Source organism: Mastigoproctus giganteus, chromosome 13 (genome assembly GCF_048544385.1).
Source record: "Mastigoproctus giganteus isolate SK-2022 chromosome 13, ASM4854438v1, whole genome shotgun sequence".
NCBI lineage: Eukaryota > Metazoa > Arthropoda > Arachnida > Uropygi > Thelyphonidae > Mastigoproctus > Mastigoproctus giganteus.
In genome coordinates this window covers 149,035,828-149,050,665 of record NC_143587.1, presented here as the reverse complement: position 1 = coordinate 149,050,665, position 14,838 = coordinate 149,035,828, and the positions used below count along the sequence as shown (strand labels likewise).

General features: G+C 37.5%; 1 protein-coding gene across 3 annotated transcripts in view; it reads right to left on the bottom strand.

Annotated features, from left to right (window-relative positions):
• LOC150076514 (trafficking protein particle complex subunit 11-like) overlaps positions 1–14,838 on the bottom strand; it is a gene marked incomplete at its 3' end in the record, with an annotated part of 510,629 nt that overhangs the window by 146,183 nt on the left and 349,608 nt on the right. For all 3 annotated transcript variants that reach the window (XM_090388020.1, XM_090388018.1, XM_090388019.1), the window contains 1 exon segment: positions 13,668–13,725. In XM_090388020.1, the coding sequence (XP_090244146.1) occupies positions 13,668–13,725 (58 nt within the window).

Sequence of the window (14,838 nt, the reverse complement as noted above, 5' to 3'; positions counted from 1 at the left end):
ACAAAATGCAAAGTAAAGTACACCTTACAAAATGAACATCCTGGATTAATACAATTTACAATTTCAAATATCATACAAAATGCAGAGTGTGATGAGTACCTGGAAATGCAAAGCAAGGTACAATGACTTACAAAATGAACATCCTCGATTGATTCTACTTACAGTTTTGAATATCATACAAAGAGAGCAATGTTCCAGGAAAAGCTTCCATCAGTCATAGAACAAAGTTACTTTTCATCCTACGCTTGCTCTGTTATCTTTCACTCTATTTTCTTTTCTGTTCCATTATGCTCTGAACTGCTCCAAACTTATTCAACCTTTCAAAGAAAGATCCATGACCCATCATGAGAAAACAAACTGTACAAGTCTGTTTGAAACCATTTACAACATATTCTTTCTCACATCTGGTAAACATTTTCGTGTTATTTCTCCTTTATTCGAAGTCTCCCATTGACTTTTCCAAATCACTAACAACTTGTTCCACACACTTCTTTTCTCCCACTTTATATTATCTTCTTCTAGATAGATAGGACAGGAGAAGGAGATATGCTCTTGAATAAAATTTAAATAAAATCTTAAGACAGTGCCTCCAGTCAACATGAGTAGCCGCTATTGAGTCAGTTAGGTGTGGCATAAACATAGAAATACAAAAATAGAAGTAGGAGCATGTTATAGGAGTGTAACTGTGAAGAGTATAAAGAACTAGAAAAAAAAACAGAGTGGGTCAGTAAATCAGAATCTTTTATAATGGGAGATTTTAGCTTTCCGGATATTGAATAGAACTCGTGAGTTGGTCACAAGTTCCAGTCAATAATTGGAAAGTTATTTCACACAGTAGCAAAAGTTTTGTGGATTTATTGGATGACCATTTTCTAAACCAGTGAATTAAACAGGCAACAAGAGAAAGCAATACTCTTGATTTGATCATAAGCAGAAATTCTTCATGTGTTAAGAATCTGCAGATAAAAGAACAACGTGACAGCAATCACTGTGTACTGAAGAGGGATTTATTTAAAAATAAATTTTAAAAAATAAAGGTGACTATAGACAGTGACCTCAGACAGTTTTTAAATTCTATTCAATGGAATTAGCATTAGCATTAGTACAGGCATATGATGCAAGAAAGCAAGCTTATTCAGCATCAGCCAAAAAAAAAAAAAAAAAAAAAAAAAAAACCCTCTCCCATTTCACCCCTCCGTTCGTTCGAAATACCTGTCCAGTTGAGCTTTAAATTTGTTTAGGCTATCAACTTCAACAACAAGTGATGGAAGTCGGTTCCACCAACCAACCACCCGCTGGCCAAAGGCAAATTTCCGCACATCTGTCCGACATCCGTCCTTCCTCAATTTGAATTTATGCCCTCTGAGGTGATTATTCTGAGAAAGATGAAGAATCCCATTGGCATTGAGCATGCTCAAACCATTCAAAGCCTTATACACCTCTATCAGATCACCTCGCCGGTGCCTAGTCTCCAGACTCTGTAATTTGCAAAACTTAAGCCTTTCTTCGTAAGAGCAACCCTTTGTTCCATTTACTAATCTTGTTGCCCTTCTCTGTACCCGTTCCAGCAGCTCTACATCTTTCTTGAAATGAGGCCTCCAGACCTGTATACAGTACTCAAGATGTGGCCTAACCATTGCCTTATACAAGGGAATAATCACCTCCTTATCCCTGCTAGAAAAATTCCTGTATATCATTGACAAGACACCATGAGCTACTCTTGCAGCTCGTCTGCACTGCTCAGAGAACTTCATATCTGCCTGCACAATTACCCCCAGGTCCTTTTCATTCTCCACCACTGTCAGTGTAGTACCGCAGAGTTGATACATTGCTCTGGGGTTACTGTTACCCATATGTAGTACTTTACATTTGTCAATGTTAAACTTCATTTGCCACCTCTCAGCCCATCAGTTCAACCTTTCCAGATCCTGTTGCAGCAGCATAGCGTCAGTAGTGTCCTTAACGACCCTGCCAACCTTTGTATCATCTGCAAACTTAGACATTAAACTTGATATCCCATCATCAATATCATTCATAAACACCGAAAACAACAATGGACCCAACACTGAACCTTGAGGAACTCCACTAATAACATTAGTCCACGTTGAGCAGTGTCCATTGATTACCACTCTCTGTCTTCTGCCACTCAACCATCCCCTTATCCATAGCAGCAATTTGCCTCCAATGCCACACTGCTCCAATTTGTGCAGCAGTCTTCCATGTGCAACAGTATCAAAAGCCTTTCTAAGATCCAAATATATAATATAAAAGTTATTCCCTGCATCCAGTTCTTTTGTGGCTACATCATAGTATCCAATCAAATTGGTCAGGCAAGACCTGCCCTTAACAAAACCATGCTGCGTCTGAGCTATAACTGAATTCTTGTCTAGATGATCCTGCAGTGCTTCTTTAACCAGTGCCTCCATTAATTTACCTGGAACAGAAGTTAAACTAACAGGTCTATAATTACTTGTGTCAGCCTTTGATCCTCCTTTGTGAATTGGGGTTACATTTGCACATCTCCAGTCTATGGGTACCTCCCCTGAGTCCAAAGAAGCTCTCATAATTATGGCTAGGGGTTTGCATACTTCCTTTGCTGCCTCCTTTAATATAACTGGATAGATCCCATCCACCCCAGGTGCCTTTTTTATGTTTATCCTCAACAATCTCTCCTCCACTTTCCTCTCAGTTATTACAAAGTCATCCAGCTCACTGCCAATGTTTACTTTACCTACATCATTCTCCTTCCTGAATAACTCCTCATGCATGAATGTAGATGCAAAATACTCGTTTAGATTGTTAGCCACCTGAGCAGGATCCTCAACTGTTGAACCATCAATATCCAGTGGACCAATCTGATTCATCCCTTTCCTTCTCGAGTTCAAGTATGTAAAGAACTCCTTTCTGTTTTTCTTTGCATCCTTTGCCAAGGATTTTTCGTAGTCTGCCTTTGCCTGCCTAATCTCCTTTGTGACTTGGTTACAGACCAACTTATATCTATCATAGGCTTCCATGTCACCCATTAATTTGTATGTATCCCATGCATTTTTCTTCTCTGCCACATGTCTCATTAGTCCATTTGACAACCATTTAGGCCTAAACCTTGAACAATATTTCTTAGTTGGTATGTAAAGCCTGGTAGCCACCAAGATTAGTTCCTTGAATGCTTCCCATTTTGAGTTTGCTGTTGGTAACATCATCAGTTGGTCCCACTGTATAGAATTTAAATACTGTCTCAGACCATCATAGTCGCCTTTACGAAAACAAAAACCCTTCCCTTTACCTCTGATGGTAGTTACCTCCTTGAGTAAATCCCACTTCAACACACTGTGATCACTGCCACCTAGTGGTTCATTTATCTGCAGGTTCTTAATGCATGAAGAATCACTACTGATAATCAGATCAAGAGTATTGCTCCCTCTTGTTGCCTCACGAACATGCTGATGTAGAAAACAATCATCCAATAAATCCACAAAAGCCTTGCTAGTGTGCGAGTGACCAACCCACAAATTCCAGTCAATATCTGGGAAATTAAAATCCCCCATTATAAGACTCTCTGATTTACTGGCCCACTCTATTTCCCTGTACAATATATTATTATACTCATCAGAGTCATTAGGCCTATAGCACACTCCTACTCTCAATTTTGATTTCCCTATGCTTATGTCACACCAAACTGACTCGACACTGCCCTGTCCATCGATGTCAACTGGCTTCACTTCCTTTGACTTTATGTGTTTCTTAATTAATAGCATAACCCCTCCTCCCCTCCTGTCCTGTCTATCCTTTCTATATACATTGTATTCCCCAAATTCCAGTTCCGCATTACTTATATCTGTGTGATACCACGTCTCTGATATCCCAACAATATCTGCCTTTGATGTTTTGAGCAATACCTCAAATTCATCAAATTTATTTACCAAACTCCTAGCATTGGTGTACACGCAGGTATACATGCACCTGTTTCTATTCTTAGCTACCCTAACTGATAATGAATCAACTGATAATGTCACCAAAACCAAATTTTAAATGGAAAACATTCACATAAGTAAATGCAGAAGTTACTAGGCTTTTTATACCAATTAAGAGATACTATTCAAGGCTTAAACTTAAATATATGTCAGATAAACTGATCAGACTTGCAGCAGAGAACAAAAATACATGGGATGCAAATAAATTATCAAGTAATACAGATGCCTACAGTAGTTATAAACTAGTCTGTAATCAAATTGTAACTTAAGGAGATTAGACAAGTTAAAACAAATTACAAGAAGTTTCTGGCAAAGAACAAAACAAAAGTAGCAAACTCGTCTTTACTTAAACACTAGAAAAAGGGGATGAAATTGCATTCATCCACTAGTTATGAATGGTGTGTCTCTTGATGATCCTGTTCAGGTTGCTAACTGAATAGTATTTTGAATTTACGTTCAGACAAGGAATTTTTTACGAATAGAGATGCCAGAAATTAATCAAATTTTAATAGGCAATTAAATGATTTTGTGTTTGTTGTAACTAAGAGGAAAGTGGAAGAAAAATCATTGAAGCTAAACATAAAAAAGGCACCTAGGGTGAAAGGGTTCTATTGAAATATATTACAGGAGACAATAGCAATAAGCAAACCGTTATTATGAGAGAACTGTTGAATTTGGGGCAGGTCTGTAGAAATTCAACAGTTGCACATCGCCAGTATGGCAATATGCAAATACCTACCTCAATTCCCAAAGGGAATCAAAGGATGAAGTGAGTAATTATGTATATTTGAAGATTAATTTTACAGTTAGCCTAACTTCTGTTCCAGAGAAACTAATGCAGTCTCTGGTTGAAGAAGTAATGCAGGATCACGACAGAAATGCAGTTATACTGCAGTCACAGTATGGATCTGTTAAGGAGCAATCTTGTCTGACCAATCTGACTGGATACTATGATGGGGTAACAAAGGAACTGAATGCAAAAAAAAATAATTCTGGCATCATTACTTAGATTTCTGTAAGATTTTTACACTGTTCCACATAAAACACTGCTAAACAATTTGTATCAGTTATCAGTAGGGTAAATTACAATTATGAATAAAGAGCACTACTCCTCTTCAACTACCATTGTTAGTGGAGTGACAATGAAACAACAATGCATCCAGCACTGAACCTTGGTTCAGTGCTGGATGCAGTGTTGTTTTCTGCATTTATTAATGATATTGATGAAGGCATATCAGAGTTAATGTGTAAGTTTACATTTTTTATATGAAGGTTAGCAGGGTAGAAGATTGACAGTAATAAGGTTATGCTACTGAAACAAGATCTAGAAAAATCAGGCAAATGGGCTGAAAAAAATGCAACTGAAGTTGCTTATCATTGAAAGATGCAAGGTACTACAAATGAGTAGCAGTAATCAAAGAACAACATACCAACTATGTAGTACAGACTCAGGCTATTGGAGAACAAATATAATCTAGAACTAATTGCCCGTCAGACATGAAGTTCTCTAGGCAGTGCAGACAAGCTGCTAGGACAGCTCATGGGGTTTTGTCAATCATATACAGGAAATTTTCTAGCAAGGTAAGAAGGTAATTATCCTGTTGTATAAGGCAAACAGTTAGATCATATCTTGAGTACTATACACAGTTCTGGTTTGTCTTGGTGTTTAGTTTTTTATGGCACAAAAAAGAATAAATTATAATGCACCACAATAAAGTTAAAATTTCAAAAAACATTGGGATTTTGATAACCTTTAAAAAGGTTACCTCACGAGAAGGTTATATATACACATATCATACAGTCTTCTTCTTCTCCCACGTTATATGGGGTCAGCATTCAATGTTCCCAATTCACGCTTCACATCCTCCTCTTCTCCTCTAGTTGGATTAACTTCTTAACCAGAACACATCTATTGGTTTTGGAATAGTTTTTACGAACGGATGCCCTTCCTGACGTCAACCCTCACCATTTATCCGGGCTTGGGATTTAAGCTGCTGATCTACTAAACCTGCGGCAGCCATATAAATGGAGTAGCTCTTATTCAGTGATGAAGCTTCCTCGTGACGTCACAATTTAATAATTTTAGGCAATTTATGCCGAATTTCTAGTCACCACTGAACAAGCAGGTGGCACTGCTGCAGTTCTTTTATCTCCTGGAAACATCCAAATGGCTGACTCGGTAGAATTACTGGAACCTTGAAAATACCAATAATGCATAACTCAGCAACACGTGAGTATTTTTAAATACAATTTAGTATCCTGAAAACTTCTACATCAAAGCTATCAGGTAGCACAACTATTCTACTAAGAATTCCCAGTGACTGATTATAGTTCCTTAAAAATTTAATGACCTTAAAATTTCCTATGTTTTCCTATGTCTGAACATAATAATGATAGCCATTTTAAAAAAGTTCACAGTCCGAAAAATAAAACCACCTTTAGGTCCCAAATCTTAACCTAGCACTCACCCACACTTATTTTATCTAAAATATAACTTCTTTTTGAGCAACACTCCGGAAAACCTTTAGTAATTAATTTTAATAGCACACTAATTTAGCTAGCATACAGCTGGTTTTTTTTTTTTTTTTTTGGTAGTTGTTGGCGCATAGGCTTCTATGGCCATAATGCACCTCCCAAGGTTTTTGCAGTACTTTGATCCAAGCCCGAGGCGGGAATCGAACCCGCAACTTTTGGGTTGCCAGGCAGGCATTATACAGCTGGTGCCACCAGCGCCACATACATATCATACAGTGTAAGAGTAAAAATAAGTTGAATATTTCATATAAGTATCTACATATCAATTGCTTTAAAAATTTAAATCCTTCACCATGTGCAGGTGCCACACATCAAGGGTGCATACAGTTCTGGGAGTCTTATTTTAGGAAAGATGCGGATCTGTTGCAGTGGGTACAGAAAATACCAATGAGTAGTAAGGAGGAAGAAAAGAGTGCTGCCACTAAGAAGAACTGTAGCCTTTCTTATTAACATTAGAGACTAGGCACTTACAAGGAGATCTGATTGAATGGATTGAGTAAGCTCAATGCTGATGTCATCCTTCCTCTTGCTCACAACACACAAATGAGAAGGCATAAATTTAATGAAGGAAGGATGGTTGCAGGACAAAGTATGGAAATTTGCCTTAAACCGGTGGGTAGTTGATTGTTTGAATGTGTTGAAGTGGGTGGTATGAATAAATCAACAAAGGACAAAACAAAAGTATTAGAGGCAATGGACAGATGATATCAAAAGTGTTATTTATTTTTATTTTATCTATTTATTTTTTTTTTTTTTTGGCTGATGCCACATCCGCTTGACTTTTTGCATTTTTGCCACTATTAGTACTAATGTTAGAGGTGAGGTTACCCATGTATCAGTTCTGGGACCAGTGTTGCTTCTGATTTTCATAAATGATGTCGACAAAGCAATAAAGAGCATGTTCCCAAAATTTTTAAATGATGGGAAGAGAAGATTAGAAGAGTGGTTAATGATCAGCAAAGCAGCACTCCTTCAAAATGATCATAAAAGTGGCAGTTATGTTTTAATACAGCAAAATTTAGGGCCTCACACTTGGGAACAGCAACCCCAGAATGACTTATTAACTTTATGGGATTGAATTAAAAACAGCAGAGGAAGAAAGAGATTTGGGAGTTACAATATGGTCCAACATCAATTCTCTTAGCATTGTAGAAAGGTGGCAAGAAAGAGATCCAAGGTATCCTGTCGATGATTTATCTCATATTTACTCGTAAAGATGGGGAAATCATAATCCCACTGTATAATGCAATTGCAAGATTTCACTATAAAATGGTTTTTTTTTTTTTTTTTGAGAAAACCCCAAACACGAGAGGTATTAAAAACTATGGTACTTAGTACCGTGCTTGGGTTGGAGGTTGAGAAGGCGAGAGAAGATATTTGTTGACATTCTGTAGACTGTAATTTTCAGGAAAGATGTATGAAGGAAGGTTGTTCCAGAAAACGCCAGTTGAATGAATAAACGAGGAAGATGAAAAGTTAGTTTTGTGAGTTTGAAGTTGGACAGTAAATGGATGTTGGCTGGTGGCGGCACATGTTCGGACTATTTTTAAAAATAGAGCGGGAATTATAGAAGCCAATTCAGAAGAACAGTGCCCGTGAAAGTATCTGTAGAAAAGGCATGCAGGAGAAACAAATATGTCTATCAGACAGCAAGTGGAGAGACACTGTTAGGGAGGAGTCATTAATTAATCTAACTGCCCTCTTCTGAATGGAATCTAGAAATCTGAGAGAGTTTTTGGGGGCACCGCACAAGATGTGAGAACAATATTCCATGGTAGGGCAGATTTGCGATTTGTACAGAGTGAACAGCTGTTTGAAAGAAAAGTAAACGCCAAAAGCTAAAGAGAAAACCAAGTTTTTGAGATGCAGAGGAAGCAATATTTGTAATGTGCTTATGCCAAGAGAGATTAGAAGTCAGGGTAATCCCCAAAAGAGACATATCACTTTGCCGAGAAATCGAAGTGTCAACAAAGATAAGCATAGGCGCAGAAGAATCCTTTTTGTGAGATGAGATATAAGACAAGACTGAGTTTTAGAAGGACTGAAATCAACTAAGTTGTCTTTGCCCACTAGAGAATTACCTGGAGATTGGCATTTAAGGAATTCGTAGCGGATATTCGAGAATTTGAAGCTGATTGAGCAGAGCAAGGTTTCTCAAAATGGAAAGCAATGTGCTATTGTTCGCAAAACTATGGATAGGATTTCCAGTCAATGGAAGAAGGTCATTAATATACAAGAGGAAAAGAGTGGGGGAAATAACTGAACCTTGGAGACACCAGCATTAGTGGAAAAGTTAAGACGACAGAGAGCCATCTACCATCACCCTCAGTGAGTAATCAGAGAAAAAACTGGAAAACCAATTACAAAAAACAGTTGGCAAACCATAAGATGGAAGCTTGTGTGTAGAAGACCTTTATGCCAAACACTATTGAAAGCCTTTGAGATGTCAAGAGGAACTGTGTTTCACCAAACTTTTCCATTGAATTTGTACATCAATTAGTGGCGCCTCTGTAGCCAGGTGGGAAAGAGCAGCAGTGCGTAGCATACGCTTTCTTGATTAGACCGGGGTTCGAGCCTGTCACCACCAAATACGGAGGATGCAGAAAGTTCAGGGAATGTCCACCGCATATTCCCGGAGCAATATGGCCTTAGTTGCTAATGCTCCTAAAAACCAAATAACAACAACAACAACATAAATGAGTAACATAAGCCAGAATATCACCAGTGGATTGACACTGACAGAATCCATACTAGAGATCATTGATCAGACGGAAGGTTTCTAGGTGGTTTAAGAGTTGGCAGTTAATTAATTTCTCCATTACATTAGAAAGAGGAGAAGTAATTGCAATGGGACGATAATTGGATGGGAGGGATTTGTCGCCCATTTTAGGAACTGGAAGGATATGAGCAAATTTCCAAGAAGATGGAATAACACCTTTGGAATAAGAAAGTGAAAAAAGGTGAAAAAGAACAGGTGTAAGTTCAGGAGCACAGGTTTTGAGAACAAGTAGAGAAATACCAACAGGAAGTGGAGCTTTCTTAGCATCAAGATCGTCAAAATCCTTCTGGCAGAAGACCACAGGAGGCATTGAATGGAGCGTGTTGAGAATGGTGGGAGGTGTTTTACCAAGATTCTTAATACAAGAGTTGGAAGAAAAATGGGATGCTAGCAGGTCAGCTTTATCCTTGGCCAAAGTGACAACAGAACCATCGGGTTTCAGGTTTTAACAGAAGTGGGAGCAGAGATTGGCAAAAGCTGCAGCTTTGGCAAGAGACCAGAATGTTCGGCTACCATTAGGGCAAGAAGCAACTTTTCTACTCTTAGCCTGTTCAAAATCTAGTTTGGACTGATCAATAACTGCTTTACATTTGTTGCGAGCTTTGGTGTAGGCAGAAAATGAAACTAAAGAATTGGAAATAAGACAATTACGATATGCAACATTCTTCTACTGAACAGCCATAGCACATTTATTGGAAAACAAAGGTTTAGATAAAGGATGAGATTTTAAAGTAAAGTGTGGAATAAAGGATTCCATTCCTACAAGAATAATTTTACTGACACAATTTGAGCAACGTTGACATCAGAAGTTTTGAAACAGTAGTCCGACCAAGGAAAAGAAAAGAAATCTCAGAGGTCATCGCATTTTGCATTCCTGTAATGCCAAACAACACAAGGTTGGGAATAGCCATGAGATAAAGGCTCCATTGGCGAAGAGACAATCACCAAGTTATGATCTGAGGTGCCTAAAGGACCACTCACTTCGACCGTGTACTTAGGATTTTCCAGTAAGGTAAATGAACACTCTGTGCAAGGCCATTAGTAATTGCAAAAGCCTCAGCATCTCGACCAGCTGTGTCGGTGTGACTAGAAAATAGAAGCCAGCTGGAGTGGTGAACATTAAAATAACCAAGGAAAATTACCTCACTGTTAGGAAAGTTGGACTGGAGAAAGTCAATTTGCAAAGAGAGGATGTAGAGGAGCTCCAAGTGATTAGTGGAGTTGGTTTGTTTGTTTGTTATTTAGTTTTTAGGAGCATTAGCAACTTAAGGCCATATTGCTCCGGGATATGCGGTGGTCATTCCCTGACCTTTCCGCATCCTCCGTATTTGGTGGTGACGGGCTCGAACCCCGGTCTAATCAAGAAGCATGTGCTACGCACTGCTGCTCCTTCCCACCTGGCTACGGAGGCGCCTAGTGGAGTTGGGAGAAGGTAGAGACAACAGATGAATTTGACACAATGAGGTAGAGAGATTTTAAGCCAGAGATGATCAAAGAGAGGAGATTCCAAATTACCAAGTCTCCAACAGGGAATATCAGAACGAACATACGCACAAGTGCTACCTTTGAGGAAAAAGGAATCATACAGCGAATAATCTGGGCAACTGAGATGAGAAATAGTTGAATCAACCGATAACTGAGATTCTGTCAGAAAAAATACATGGGGTTTGGCAGACTGCAAGTGGAAATGGACATTGTTGAGATTAGAATTGAGACCACGTATATTTGTGAAATGAACTAGGAAGTGTTTAGATCTTTTCGCAACTAAGCTTACTCTATTAGTTTGACAATTCATGATATATTCAATAGTAAGAAAGGTGTGAGGGGGAGGGACATGCTGTATGAAGTAATGAAATTTTTGGATATGGCATACACATGGTAAGAATATACCCAGATCCTTGACATAACGTGGAGTCGACAATGCCCCCCCCCCGCATACACAGTACTCGAACTCCCTCCAGTCACTATCTGGCAGCGTAGAGGTAGCAAGATTATACACTAGCTGATCTGGAAGCCTCCTAAATGGTTACCAATAGGTTCAGTCTGGTGTAAAAACTAATAGCCGACCTGCGAACACTGTTTTAGAGATGTACCCTCGAAATGTATGGTAGATTGGATCTCGCCATGATATCCACCATAACCTCAGTCATACTGCATGATGGGAGATGGGGAAGGGTTGACCAGAACTTAGCTCTGGAGACTTAACATGGGTTCCACCACTTCAAGCCTCCAATAAACAAAGTGGTGGTATTGCAGCGGTTGATGAGTCATCTACCACCTAGTATTGCCTGGTAGCACAGAGGGGCAACATTCCTCCATGTGGTTTGGGCGCCACACCTCAACCCCTGCTTATATTAGGTGGTCACCCACAGGTTGCTTCTGCGTGGGGTCTATACCCAGAATTACTAATAGTCCCACCATTGTGAAGGAGCAAGCAGAAGATCTGGCTGTCACAGACCATCCAGACTTCACCGAAATTGAGTCCACTTGACTTGAGTGCCACCCGAATATCAGTTCCATCAGCGTTTGACTCCCAGGTAGAAAGTTCAGCTTTTCTGGCATATCTGAGAGAATGTCTGTGACAACCGCAAAGACCATGTGTCCAAGTATGGTTTGTTTTTTATTTGGCTTTTAGGAGCATTAGCAGCTAATGCCATATTGCTCCGTCCAAGTATGGAGATTGCACCTAAAAAAAGACACCGAATTTCTAGAAACAGTATTTTAAACCCTTTCAAGTTCAGGAATTCATTTGGCAAGATTTGCAAAAAAAAGTACCTGTATGAGGAAAGACTTTGAATATGTGGGCTATAGAGCTTGGTAGCCAAGTACCTTATGTGGGGGGGCTGATTGAGGTCTATTATACTCTGACTTGGGATAGTAAAATGAATGAAGGCAAAATTTTCACTATAAACAATTATAATGATTTCACAAATCAGACATCAAAAATTAAAATTAAGAGTAAGAGTTTTAAATTGAATTGAAAGAAGTTTTCTTTTAGCCAGTGAGTTGTTAATGAAGGAAACAAATAACCTGTGGGTAGTTGAGGCTGACATCTTGAGGAAATTCAAATGTTATCTGAATTGTAGCCTATATGATGAGGGAAATGCATATACGTAGTTTACTTTCTTTTTATATATTTTACTTTTTTATTATTATTATTATTGTTTTTTTCACTTTTGGCTAGTGCAGCAAAAGGCTGGGGCTTTTTTGCCCTATATGGCTAATGTGATCACAAACTCTAATGCTGTTGTGCTATGCTATATCATCCTTTTCAATAATATTTAAAGATAACTTAGTTAATTTATATCCTTCTAAAATTTAATCCTATCTTGTAACTCACAAAATAGAGTCTATTTTGTGAGTTACGAGACATGCAAACCAGTCAGCATATACTGTGGGAATACTATCCAACTTCAAACTCACAGAACCAAATTTTTTTCTTCTCCACTTATCCCTTCAACTTCTGTTTTCTGAAACAAACCTTCCTTCATATGTATTTAGTGAAAATTACAATCTAAAAAATTCGTCTAATGTCAACAAGTATCTTCGGTTTTCTCAACCTTCAGCCCATATATGGTACTAAGTACTAGAGGACTGACTAAAACCTGTAAGAAAAGTGAACTTTCCAGAAAACCATGAGTGTCACATGAATACTGGAAAAAATAGTAGGCATGCCACTAGACAAGTATGGAATTTTGGGGAAACATTTTCAATTGTACCCCTCCCCATTACCACCACCATTACAAACTTTTTTCTCCTGGAAGAATGGCCTTCAGTAACATCAAAAATCTTGTTGTTTGTTATTTGGTTTTTAGGAGCATTAGCAACTAAGGCCATATTGCTCCAGGGATATGTGGTAGTCATTCCCTGACCTTTCCGCATCCTCTGTATTTGGTGGTGATGGGCTCGAACCCAGGTCTAATCAAGAAAGAAGCGTGTGCTATGCACTGCTGCTCCTGCCCACGGAGGTGCCTCAAAAATCTTGAACACCCTTATTAATATTATGAGAGCCCAATGCAAGTGTTGCTGGATATTAGATATAATTATAGCTGCCGCCCCATTAAGGTCTCTGACATTCTTTGTTGTTACTCATTTTCAAGTGCCACTAGCCAATGTGCAAATTTCAGAAATGACATTTTCTCACACAGTACTACTGCATTGTAATGATGCATCAACATATCGAATTTATCAAGCTGTGTCCAAATTTTGCAAACTATTACAACTCTTACAGTTATATTACATTTATACCTTAACTTTTGTCAAATAGTTATATGCAATGTACAAAAGAAGTAATATATTTACAAAATCCAAAATCAAAAATTTGTGCTAAAAATATAATTTTTAATATTAAAAATACAGAACAACAAATGAAAAGTACTTACTGAATTATTAAAAAGAACACTTAGTTTTGAAAACAACATAGGCTGAGGACAATTCATCCTATGAAAAAAAAATTAAAATGCAACTTTGCTTTGTCTTATTTTTATTAAAATTAAGTTTTGAAAACAACTACCTATTAAGCTAGTAATATGAATAAAATAAAAAATAACTGTAAAATAAACAAATTTAAAAATTCATTTTTTTAAAAGAATCTTTTATAAGAATATTCTCTTTTTAATATTTATTCCTCATGACAAATAACATAAAATATAAATAATATAATATACCTATTAATTAAAATCCAGTACCTTTATAAATATAAGGGTGGAGGAAAGTCTAGCTACACTTAAAAAAAAAAAAAAAAAAAAAGTAGTACTGCAAGTGTCTGATTTATGCATTATGTTGCATTAATAATTTTCAAGCACCAATTTTTATTTTATTACGTATTTACAATGTATAAACTCGTTTATATGTATAAAATCATTAATATTATGAATGGTGGTCATTTTATACCTCATATTAAAAAAATATTGGACAATTACAACACCCATACTGGAGGTAGCATTGAAACACATGACCTTTAGTTTTTTAGGCAAATGTTACACACTGAACCATTCAGCAGTGGATTAACATTTTTGCTTTAAATATCACTCTGTGGAGACAAGATGGTTCTGAGTTACTGAAATAACTAATTACCCCAGAATACTTAGTCTATGTACATAACCTTCAAAAAACTGGAATTTTCAAAAGTTAGCGTGTGCTGGTTCCCAAGGATGTTGGATTTGGGGTTGTACTGTAATATGTTTTGTAATTTTATATATATATTCTGTATTCTCTTTTTAATTTATCATTCATCAAAAAACATATACTGTATAACACTGATTTTTTTTCTTAATGTAATGTTTGAAGACTTCTTTATTTATATGCCTGTTTATTAAAATCACATTCCTACTGCACCATCACAGGCCATTTTTATGAACTATGTCAACTCTTTGAAACAAGATGGCAATGTTCAATATTAAGCTCCTTTGAAATTGAGACAGACTTGTGGTCAGACTCATTAATAGCCTGTTATCTGGCACATCATATTATATTATAATACCCTCTGCTGTTGCATCTTTTATTTCGCACCTTCTTAGAATATTATAATTTCCATGGGACAGATCCCATCCA